The sequence below is a fragment of the Oryzias melastigma genome, linkage group LG13 (assembly GCF_002922805.2).
Source record: "Oryzias melastigma strain HK-1 linkage group LG13, ASM292280v2, whole genome shotgun sequence".
NCBI lineage: Eukaryota > Metazoa > Chordata > Actinopteri > Beloniformes > Adrianichthyidae > Oryzias > Oryzias melastigma.
The window spans coordinates 29,333,564-29,345,107 of NC_050524.1; the positions used below are offsets into that span (position 1 = coordinate 29,333,564).

General features: G+C 40.2%; 2 protein-coding genes across 2 annotated transcripts in view; one reads left to right on the forward strand and one right to left on the reverse strand.

Moving 5' to 3' along the window:
• Nucleotides 1-5,082, forward strand: part of col28a1a (collagen, type XXVIII, alpha 1a) — a 22,263-nt gene extending 17,181 nt beyond the window's left edge. The window contains exons 34-36 of the mRNA XM_024293473.2: nt 869-1,041; nt 2,357-2,570; nt 3,980-5,082. Coding sequence (XP_024149241.1) covers nt 869-1,041; nt 2,357-2,570; nt 3,980-4,152 — 560 coding nt within the window. The 3' untranslated portion in view covers nt 4,153-5,082. The remainder of the gene's footprint in view (nt 1-868; nt 1,042-2,356; nt 2,571-3,979) is intronic.
• A 1,152-nt stretch (nt 5,083-6,234) lies between these two features.
• On the reverse strand, nt 6,235-11,469 carry si:dkey-202e17.1 (uncharacterized protein LOC555344 homolog). The gene is made up of 4 exons (XM_024258918.2): nt 10,448-11,469; nt 8,277-8,941; nt 7,283-7,507; nt 6,235-6,813 (listed from the first exon to the last, which is right to left on the reverse strand). Exons 1-3 carry the CDS (start codon nt 10,596-10,598, stop codon nt 7,331-7,333), a joined length of 993 nt encoding a protein of 330 aa, XP_024114686.1. The 5' UTR covers nt 10,599-11,469; the 3' UTR covers nt 6,235-6,813; nt 7,283-7,330.
• Between the last annotated feature and the right edge of the window lie 75 nt (nt 11,470-11,544).

Genomic DNA, 11,544 nt, shown 5'->3' on the forward strand with positions numbered 1-11,544 from the left:
ACCTTAATATAAAGCGTTACCTGAGACTTTTCTTTCTTGTTTAAACTCTGAAAGTGGAATCCTTCATAAAAAAAGGTCTCCACATGATTTTGTACATCAGACATTGCACATAGGAGATCGAGTGACAAAGTCTACAGCCAATCAAGAAGCAGAACTAATTCTGGTTATATATGTTCTTTATAAAGTATCCAAAATTGCTCCCAGTTCTTTCATTTTTGTGGTCACATATTGACCTCTCTTGATAGGGATTGACCTCTGACCTCTGATTAGACCTTGATGTTTCATAGGGTTGTGGCCTTAACCAGAACAAAAGCATGTCTACAGTTCAGACTGAAAAAGGTTGGGCTGGGCATTTATCACCCAAATTCTCTCCTCCATCCCATAAAATCTGCTGTAACCGTAAAAAAAGTCCGCCATCATGATCCCACCCCCAACTCTGTGGTCAGATCATTGACTGTCTAAGAGAACTGGACTGAGTTAGTGTGGACAATGGCTCACTTGCAGCTCCAACAAAATGAAGTCCATTCAGTTGTAACTTTTTTCACAACATGTTGGATCCAAAGGCCATCAGTAAGCAGTGATTGGTCTGAGCCAATATGGTAACCTTTTCTGGCCAATCAGGAGTGAAGTCAATGAGATTTTTTGACTTCTTGTTGGAACCAGTGGGTACTTCCTATTTGGAATGCCAGGGGAGAAGGGTCTCTAAGTCCAGTTCTCATATACAGTCAATCAACTTCTTCTATGAACAAACAAAAAACAAATGGTTGCAGATTCAAGCTGTTTTATCAGGATTCTTCTTCGCACAGCCCCTGACTTCACATAGCTGGCGTGTGTGGTCAAGTGACCTCTTTTTCTGTCCTGCCAACAGCTCTGGAGAGTGACGTCTTGAAGCACATTTGTGATGAGGGCCACCTCATCAGAACAACCTCTCCTCCAAACAGTGTTTCTCCATCAGAGTCAACCCGTCCGGGATCTTCATCTCGCACAGACTCTGAGGAAGAGGAGGAAGTGGAAGAGGAGGAGGAAGAGGAACACGGACAGGTATGTCTGCTCTCACTTCTCTAAAAAGGTAGATGGCACTTCCACTTTCTCAACACATCAGATGAACGTTTGTTCTGTCTGGCAACAATTACGTCACTATTTAAAAGCTAATTCTTCAACTCAATTTTTAGCTTATTCATGTTGGGATTTATTTTGGGTTACTTTTTGGAGCACTATTATTTTTTTAGGTCATTGTGGTTTGGTTTTGACCCTATATATGTGTTTCCACTGATTTTTAAACTTTTTATTGAGTTAAAACAACCCAGGAAAAACAATCCAACTTGAGTTATTTTTAACTCTGAAGTTTTTAGTGTGACAGAATTGTAACTGTTCCACCATTTGACTGTGTGGGGGTTCTTTTCAAAGATTTCAATGTTTCCTGGATCTGACAGATATTTGTGTTCTCCTGTGAGGACTGCAAAGAGGTTCTGCTCTGAGCTACTGGTGGAGAAGAAAATGTGTTAACCAGAAAGAACTTTGTTCTTGTTCTCACAGCCACATGTTTAAGAACAAATGTCTCTTTTGCTGTTAAAGGAAGTATCCTGATCAGAAAGAACTTTATTCTTGTTCTTTAATGTTTGAAAACAAACAAACACAAGTGTTCTGTTCGCACAGTGCAGGAATTAGTCTGATTCTTACTCACTTTTTTTTTTATAAAACTTGTAAGGTTCTGTACTTTCAATCTAAATGTGACCGTCTGAACAAAATTCATAAAGTTTCAAGCTTGGTGATGAAGGTAATTTATTAGTCAATAACTCCACCATCACAAAACATCAACTCACAACATTTGGAAATTAATCATAACTGATCCCTGAAATTATGTTTCCACCAGATCCCTTCACTGATACTTGGAGATCAAACTATTTAAAATCAAAATGAAAGAGAAGCTGTTGTCAAAATATAAGGAAGAATAAAAATTAAGATTTAAACATTTTTTTTATTGTGAAATGGTAATTATAGAAAACAATGTATATGACTTGCAAGTGGAAATAGGAATAACTGAAATTTACTGGAATATTGTATTGTTTTGCTTAGATTTATATACTGTGAATTATTTGAGTTACTGAAAAAACATTAAAGGGATAGGCTTAAATAAGTATTTGCTATCCCCTTTTCAAACATGTATTTATTGAATTCAATTTGTGACTTTAGATAACAGATTTTTTGTTTGTTTTTTTAAGTCCTTTTTTTGTAATGCTTTACATGTTTGAAATAAACCATATTTAAATTGGGATACTATTGACCTCATCCTGCATCTCTGATGTGAGCGTGTTTCTTGGAGAACTTGTGTCTGCAGCTCCTCTCTCTTGTTCAGCTGCAGACCCCCACAGTGCCCCCAGCAGAGCTGGTCACCGAGTCCACGGAGGATCCCTGGAATGACCTGCTGGACGTCACGTTTACCCCGCCTGATGATGAGGGCTCAGAACTGACCTCCACTTTGAGCCCGCAGACCACACCTGAAGAGCTGCCGGGGAGCACCACCCTCATCCCCCAGACTCCTGCAGCGCTGACTGTGTCACCTGTGTCAGGTAAAGGGGTGGAAAGTCAACATGTCTGACCGTCGTGTGTTTCGTTGACCTCATATAGAAATCCCAGGACATAACAGAGATCCTGCAGTGACAGATGGGAGCACATCAGACATGAGCTGAAGTTCTCATATTTGGCTTGAAGAAGCTCACAACTTAGGGTTTCTGTGATAGTGTTCAATGCAGAGGAAATGTGTTCTGTTTGAAGCGCTTCATCATGCCTTAGCATCACCACGGCACCTCCCAGAAGGATTTTATTTAGTCCAATTTCATCTATATTCACTTTTCTTGTCAGGGAATGGAGTAAATGTTCCCCGTTGTTACTCAAAAACACTTCAGTCAGTAATGAGTTGTGCCACCATTTTTGTTGATCACCTCAAAAGTTTGTTTTGTCGCATGTCTTGGCAGACACCCCCTTGAATCCTCTGACTCAGCGTTTGCCACTACATCAGGGGTTAGCAACCTTTAACAGTAAAAGAGCCATTTGGGCTCGTTTTCTACTGATCACAACCTAGAAAGAGCCTCATAGTCTTACTTTAGCCTTTAAGAAATTTGCATTTGCATTCATGACCTTTTTTTAAAATAACAACTACAAATTATGTCTATTTTTTGGCACGAACAAAAGCAAAAATATAAAAAGAACCCAACATCTCTCAAAATACCGCTTTGAGGTTGTTTATAGTGAGGAATGAACATTATAATACATTCAAAAACTGAAAAAGTCGATTTTTCATGGAATGGACCCTTTAAGTTTTTGATCAGGAGTGTATTATGAGAACAAGCTCTGGAGAAATGTCATATATTTGGTCTTATTTGCTTTAAGGAGCATCTTGAGCTCTTGTAGAGAAAACTGAAACTGTTGGAAAGCCCTCTGGAACTCATTCACAGCAGTCATGTAGATGATAGTATCATCCTCATATAAGTTAACATTTGGTAATTGATTGATTTGACAGTAAGTGTTTTTTTTCTGGAGAGTTTGATGTCTTCACACCCCCTGCATCCTCCTCCTCATTGTGTGGGTAACTCACAGACAGAAGTGTTTCATAACCATCAGTAGTGAATTTCTCGAAAACTTTATTTTCTCTGTTATAGAAGGTTAAAAGAAACCAGAGTGTCTCAGAAATCTTCACACCCACCTGAGGCCAGACCTCCTCAGGTGGCCTCGGTTTTAGTGTCATGGACCTCAATTAATCTGGAACAGAAGCAGGGTCTCAAAGCAACAGTCTTACAAACGTTCACATTTGATTTCCCATAAAAAGCTTGCACTTAGCTACCTGCTTCAAACTTTTTCAATGCAAGAGTGAAGAAAGATTTGACCCAGCTTGAGGTGAGCTTCAGATGGACTTACTCTGAAAGCAGAGGATGGATGTGCAGCTGCAGTCAAACCACTCACGCATCCTTCCTTTCCTCAGGTGGGGGCTGCTCCCAGCCTCTGGATCCGGGTCCTTGTCGGCTCTATCATGTCAGGTGGTACTTTGACCCTCAGGCCAACTCCTGTGCTCAGTTCTGGTACGGAGGCTGCCACGGCAACCAGAACAACTTTGAGACGGAAGAAGTCTGCAGGGAGGCGTGTGTCTTCACGTAACACACCATGGAGGGGTCGAAAAGTGAGCTACGCTCCAAGGCTCCATTGGCGGCACTTGTGGACAGAAAGGACGTAGAAGCTGGGGAAGGGGGCATGTCAGTGCCTTAAGGCTGTGTCACTGCAGCTTCACTCTGACCTACTGCTTCCAAGCTGTCATGACTGTGAGGCCCATCGGTTTGCTCCACCTTTTTTGTTACTTCCTTCCTTCTCTGCATCCCTCACCATCTTCACCCATGCAGTCCCACCATATTCTCAACTCTGAACATGAAGCCGATGGGACGTCCGGATGCAGCAGAAAGTGATGGACTCTGCGAGTGCGGCTTCAATCCCGCACAGAGGAAACATCTCTGGACTCCTCTCGCTGCTCACACCAGCTTTAGTTCATGTTTCCTGAAAACATGTTAAAACCACTTCAAAAAAGACTTTTTTTTTTTAGAAAGTTTTGCAGAAATGAGTCTTAGTTTTTGGACAATAACTTTTGTTTACAGTAAAAATTGTGTTTTTGTAGATGAAAAGCAATAAAAAAAACACATTATTTGTGGTGACCCCCTGAAAAAATAGTAATTTTCCAGATAGTAAGACAATATTTGCTTTTTTCGATTAAAAAAAAAAAAATTCAACTACAGCAATTCTAGCTATTCTGGCACAACCAGGTCAGGCTGTTTGATACAAATATACGTCACGTTCACTTAAAAAAATTCTTTATTTAGCATCTATTTGAAAGCAAAAACAAAAATATACTATTTTTTTCACAGCTGGAAAATAAATTCAAGCATTAAGGGGTTAAACCCTTGGTTTTGTGGGCGGGAAACCCCAAAATAAACAAAAGTTTCCACAGATATATCATTCCTCACGTAGAACTTGAAAAGATTTTTATATAATTGAAGCTTTGATTAAAGTTGTATTATGAATAAATACTTTATTTTCATGCTTGTGTGTATTTGTCATGTTTCATCTTTATTTTGTGTAGCTCTCCCAATGTTCTGGTATAGGGGTCATTTTGTATTTACAGACTAAATATGGCAGGGATGTCAAACATTTGACACGGCCCAGTTGCAAAGAGAAAAAATATATAAGGGTGTTGAGAAAAAAATCTAGTTTCTAGCCAATTCCTGTGGCAAGTTATGTTTTTTTTTTTTTTTAAATCACTGCAATGCACGATTCCTCCACTGGAGAAAAGTGAAACCTGCTTGACAAGAGATCAGGAAATGAGCCACATATCCTCACAGACGCGTGCCACATCTGGGTAAGATGCAGTTCGGTTCCCCACCAGCCTCACCGCTGTTAAGTTGCAATAACAATGATCAGGTGTGACACCACATACTAAAATGTTGTCAAAAAGAAAAAAGATTGATTCGGAGTGCCAAACGTTCCAGGAAAACTGGACAAAACAAGAATAAAACTACAAATAACAAGTTGACCACACTGCAAAAAGTGAAATCTAAGTGAGATTAAATATCTTAAAATAAGCATATTTTAATGGTAACATAATTCTTCTCACTTAGTTGATTTATGCCAGATAATTTCTGTTATTTTAAGAGTTTTGGTACTTAATTATCTCAATATGATATTAAGGGTTGTTACTAAGATTGTATTACCTATTATGAGTAAAAACACTCTTGAAACTAGAATCTCAATAGTAACAGTAACATTATCTTCATTCAAGCTTGGCATTTGTATGGCCAAGATCAATGCAGAAGTTTTGCCTTAATTCAAGAATTTCAAGTAAATTATCATGCATAGCGAGAAAAGACTAGTGTTAACAACAGTTTACTATTGTTTTCGAAGAATATAAAAGTACTATTGTTTTTAGTATATATGGCCGGTTTCAAGAAAAAGATCCCTAGAGGTTAAAAAGATAACCTCATAAGCAAAATCTTAGTTAAATAATCATTTTGAACACTTGAACATTAGTCAAAATGAGCTTGATATTAATAAAAACTTACTAATTTTAGGATATTTGTGGTTCCTGTAAGATTTGATATTTTTACTTGTTTTGAAATGTCTTGACAAGCCAAATTATCTTGTTCTGTTAACGAGTAATTTTTCTTATTTCAAGCAATATTTACCTTATTTTTGTACTCTTTTTTTTGTTTTTTAAAGCAGACTTTTTGCAGTGCATGTTATTTTGCTATTATGTTACTGGTCCGGTCCACTTGATATCAGACGGATTGAATGGAGCCTTTGAACCAAAATGAGTTTGACACCCCTGAACTAGGGGAATGTTAAAGGGAAATCTGTTTATTTTATTTAACAGGTCAAAATATCTGTACAGAAAACTGAGACTTTTAAGAAGTTATTTTAATGTACAATCATTTTTTCTTGTCTATAAAAGCAGAAATTAGAGAATTTCTGACAAAAATCTGAACCAGAGTGTGTCAGTTTAGCACTGAGTCCGCTCAAGTCCACATATAATTATTATTATACAGATGACAAGGATGCTAGTTAATTTTTTACAGATAGATTCAGTCTTTCATGGATGTGTATGATGTGTCAGGATTGTCCATCTGGTCCTGGTCCAGCAGGTCCATGCCGGCAGTCAGGAGGTCCGGTGGGGTCCAGTTCCTTCTACTCAGTGTGGTAGACACAACGCTGGTGTTGTAACCAAAAGGTCAGGAGGGAATGCAGTAAAGCGTCTCATCCATCTGATGGGGCATGTTTCTACAAACAGATAGAAGGAAGTAAAGGTCTTTTGTGACGTGGATTTGACGAATTCATACTTTTTGACCAAAAATACACTCAAATGTTTGCTCCAAAGACATGGAGGGATCCTCAACTTGGTTTTATTAGTAGAGGTGTCCAAATGTACCCACCACTCCCTGATTATTTCTCAAAATAGTGCGTTTGCCTTTTGCTGGGGTGTCTGAATCTACAATTCCAAAATCCAGTGCTCTGGACTTTACAAGAGGTGTCTGTGAAAAACCAGTGTGCATTGCTGCTCAATAAACTGGCAAATTTAGACCACAATGCATTGTGTTTGAATGATTTGTTGTAAGCTCTTAATGGAAAAACAGTAGCTTCTGTGTCCGAATTGTTGTTTAAATCCAGGGCACTGTGTAGTCCTGCATTATATAGTGAATTAAATATGGACATACACAATAGATTTTGTTGGAGGTGTTATTACACTCACCTGTATTGAGTAAAAACATCAGCAGAGCTCTTGTCTCTGCGTCCTGTCTCATCTGAGAGCTGCTAAAGGCTTCACCGTCGAGCCACTGCCTTCTTTATCCTCAGGGTTAAACCTGTATTTGTACCCATAAGGCCGCAGGTGGTACGTGAGGTACTCCAGCACATACATCTGCACCGCAGTTATGTAGTGGAAGGACACCGCAAAGTCTGAGCAGCAACCTGGACCCTGCAGAGAGAGAAGGAAGCACCCACTGAGACCAAAGAGCACCTGAAGGAAGAAGGAATCAAAAAGTGACGTGGAGTGAGCCCGAACCATACATCCATATATGACAAGATTATAACATAGCAGGGCTGCTAAGTTTCTCCACAGATGCATTTAGAATATATCTACATTGCACGGAACAACATTATGTCCCAGAAGTGATTGTGGACACTAAATTTAGCGTTGACTCTTAGACAGCACATCCTAAAAACATACAGATTTGTACGTTAATGAAGGATGAATCGTTGTTCCTTTCACTGAACTTTGAGTTTCAGATTGTCAATCCACCCATTTTCTAAACCAGTTTTGTCTCTTTTGGGGTCACAAGGCTGCCGGAGCCTATCCCAGCCACTCGTGGGCAAAGGCAGGCCACAGGGTCACAATCACATACACTCACATTCACCTGGAGCTGCCTATCTCTGATTTAGAGAAACCAATTAACCTTTGAAGCATCTTTTTGGAAAGTGGGAGGAAGCTGGAGTCCCCTGAGAAAACCCATGGATACACATAGATCCCCCATTGATGATTCTGTTTCAGATCCCCCAGCCAGGACTTGAACCTTCTTGCTGTGAGGCAAGAGTAAGATGAGGGTTCACTGACCTCAAAAGTCAAGACTACTAATTTTAAATTTAACAAATTACAATTTCAATGTTTCACTTTTTACATTGTATCCAGCTCCTTAGTAGATCAGTAACTGCGTCTGCAGCTGTTGTGGAGGAATAGTGGGGTTTACCTCTACTCGCTTGTAATACTCATAGTTCAGAAACCAAGGTTGAGGTCTCGGTAGTTGTGGAACAACATAATTTTCCGGAGGGAAAGGATGAAAGGTTTGTCTCCCAATCACATCTCTGGAGTCTCCTGCTTCCACTTTCATCGTCTCCATGCATTTCCCCAAAGCCATGTCTTCTATGGGGGAGAAGTGAGTGCATTTTCCCGTAGTAAAACCTTCGATGAACCTCCTCAGCGCCTCCTTGCTAAGGACGTAGCCCGCCCCACCACTCATGTAGCCCTGGCTGACGAAGGGTGCAAACCGCCTGCCAAAGTACACCGGTCTCTCTGGATCGTGTTTGGACAAAACATAATTTAGATTCTCCACGATCACGTAGGTGTCATCGTCTGCCTTCAGGAACCAGTCCACTTCATCCAGGTGGTGCTGGTGGATGTGCTGGAGGGCCCGGATGGTCTTCCAGTAGAGATTGTCTCGGCCCTCGCTCACGTTCAGTCCCACAGTGGGGAAGTCGCTCTTGGCTGAGCTCATGTAAAGCGTTTTGAAGCAGTGCTTGGCCCACGTTTCCCTGACGTGTCTCGTTCGGGACTCCAAGTTCTTGGGTGCTGTGACGATCCAACACAAGATCCGCACCGTGTGGGGGACATTCCAGGTAGAGTGGACAGTTGCCCCTGATGGCATCACAAAGACAACAGAATCACAATTCTTGGGAGAAACTCATCAAAATCAGCCTATAAAAAACAAACACAGATAGACATAAACCGTAAAAATAATTGATTTTTTATGCTTGTAAGCCTTGTCCAGAGATTCAGAAGCTCCATGTCACCACCCTACAGATTTCAGCTCTAAATCTAAATCTGCTTACATTAATCAGACTATTTCATAAAATTGCAACAAGATTTGAGCTCAAGACAAATAAAGACATGGGTGTGCAGAATGAGAGGTTGTGCAAAGATGCAATTTATAAGTAGAAAGGTGCATGAGTAAATACATTAAAATAAAGATTAAGGTACCTAGTGTGTGTCATTGACTTCTCCCAGCAGTTGAAATGTGAGGCTTAACCCTTCGCTTGCATAGATTTCCTCAGGAAGAATTGAAAACTGGTTGTCTCACTTTTGTAGTGGTGGATCTCTTAAAAACTTATTTTGAGAATCCAAACTTCACATCTACTGTTTTCTTTGCTGTTCCTTACTCCACAGGTGCTTTCCCTGTGTTTGCGCTTCAACCAGTTTGGTGTTTGTTGAGTGTCTTTCTTCCCCTCCACTTTGTTTTGTGACTGCTCTTCTTCACCTCAAAGTTTCCTGCTGAATGCTGGTTTTCCAAGTAGCAAAGGTAGCGTCACACAAACCTCCATCTTCCTCCCTGCAGCTCGATAAAATCCATCATATGATTGAGACTTTCAGTTTTTTATGACACTGATAAGCAGAGCAAACTCTAGAGGTAAATTTCAACCAGGATGTGACTTACGCAGACGCGTTTGAGACTGCTGTTAAAGAATAGATGTCCAGGAAGTCGCAGCAATAGATTACACAGGGAAAAGGGGTTTTGTAAAAGCTTAAAAATGTAGTTTTGACTTTTTATTGACAAATGCATACACACGTATTCAGACAAAGTTAAAGAGGATTTAACAGTTTAAACAGCTCTTGTGTTTGCAGAGCAGGCAGGATTGGTGTAACTGTTGATGAGTCACTTCACCTCCTGAAATTAAATAGAGGATGAACACATTTACAGTATTTGGTAGCTGATCTGAATATGAGAAGTTCATAGAATCGGTAGAAAACTTGTTTTCAAGTCCATTCAGTTAAATGATTAGTTTACACAGAATCATATCACAAAATTGTGTTTTTTGGCTGCTCCCTTTAGGGGTCTCCATATTGAATCTTTTGCCACCATCTAATCTTATCCTCTGTATCCTCCTCATTTACACCAGCCACCTTCCTCTTTAGTCTATTGCCTCCAATCTCAGCATCCTTTTATCAAAAACTTCCTCTCAAAGTGTCTAAACCATCTGAATCTGCATTTATCTCTAAAGCATCTAACGTGATCTGCTCCTCTGATGGAATCAGATCCATTTTGGATTGCTGATGCCTCATTATCTGTAGGTGGTAAAGAAGATATCCATTTAAACAGAATGATCTTGTGGTGTTCACCAGGAGTTGGAGTAGATAAACACCTACCTGTGAGATCAGGCTGGACCCCCCGTCTCTTGTTAACATCCCCAAGTAAAACACTGAATGTTTTTGTGGCAGGAAGTGAGTTCAGTGTGGAGTGTAGTAAAACAAATCCAGTCACCAGTCCGACACTGAACATTAACGTGGTGTTCTTCATTCTTTCCTGGTCGAGTGAGACCTCATATTTACAAAGGCTTGCTCTGGCACACAGGTAAACAGAGAGAATTTGTCCACGCCTCAACTATATCTGAAATTGGAAAGTTGGGAGGGAAGTCAGTATTTGTGGAGTCAGGTAACACTCAAAGCAATAGTTGCTTGAGAAACGGAGAAACTACTAAACAAAATCAGCTGCTTTTTTTTTTTTTTTTTGTTGCAGTGGTCAGAGCTTTCGTCTCACAGAAAGAAAGCCTCGGTTCAAATCCTGGCTGCCTTTCTGTCTGTAGTTTGCATGTTCTCCCCGTGCATGCCTGAGTTTTCTCTGGACACTTCTTCCCAAAGTACAAAAACACGGTTTGTAGGTTGATCGATTACTCGAAATTGTCCCAAGGTGTGAGTGTGTGATTCTGCGACCAGGTGGCGACCTGTTCACAGTGTTACTCGCCTTCGCCCAACAATTTCCAGCTTAGGCTCTGGCAGCCCAGAAATCCCAAAAGGGATAAAGTGAATTTTGAAGTTTTCTGTCAACAAATGTTTTGTGTATTTGCTACTCTGCTGTAACAGCCTTGCATTTTTACAGTCGGAAAAAAGTTCTGGACATTTGCAAAAACTCTTTCTGTCTTTAGATGTCCTTTTGGGCCCTCAAAACAGGCAAGTAGTTTCTCTACAGATCTGCAGTCTCAAGATAATGTTGGATCCTTTTTTGGCAGAAATATTACATCTAGTAACTAATTAGCACAATTCTCTCACCCCATCTCTCACAAAAAGGGATTTTTATCATTTATTTTTACATTTTTATTGAGCTTTTTTCACCATTTAAAATTTCAATTCATCCAGATAATGCTGTCTTGGAGTTATCATGGCATTTGGAATCAGAGATTAGTTTCTTGAAGCGGGGCTGCACGGTGGCGCAGTGGTTAGCGCTCTTGCCTCACAGCGAGAAGGCC

Coding starts and splice junctions, on each gene's coding strand:
- si:dkey-202e17.1 (XM_024258918.2), bottom strand. CDS start 10,598: ATGAAGAACACCACGTTAATGTTCAGTGTCGGACTGGTGACTGGATTT. Junction 8,942..10,447: donor GGTCCAGCCTGATCTCACAG/GTAGGTGTTTAT, acceptor TGATGCCATCAG/GGGCAACTGTCCACTCTACC. Junction 7,508..8,276: donor AGTATTACAAGCGAGTAGAG/GTAAACCCCACT, acceptor CTCTCTCTGCAG/GGTCCAGGTTGCTGCTCAGA.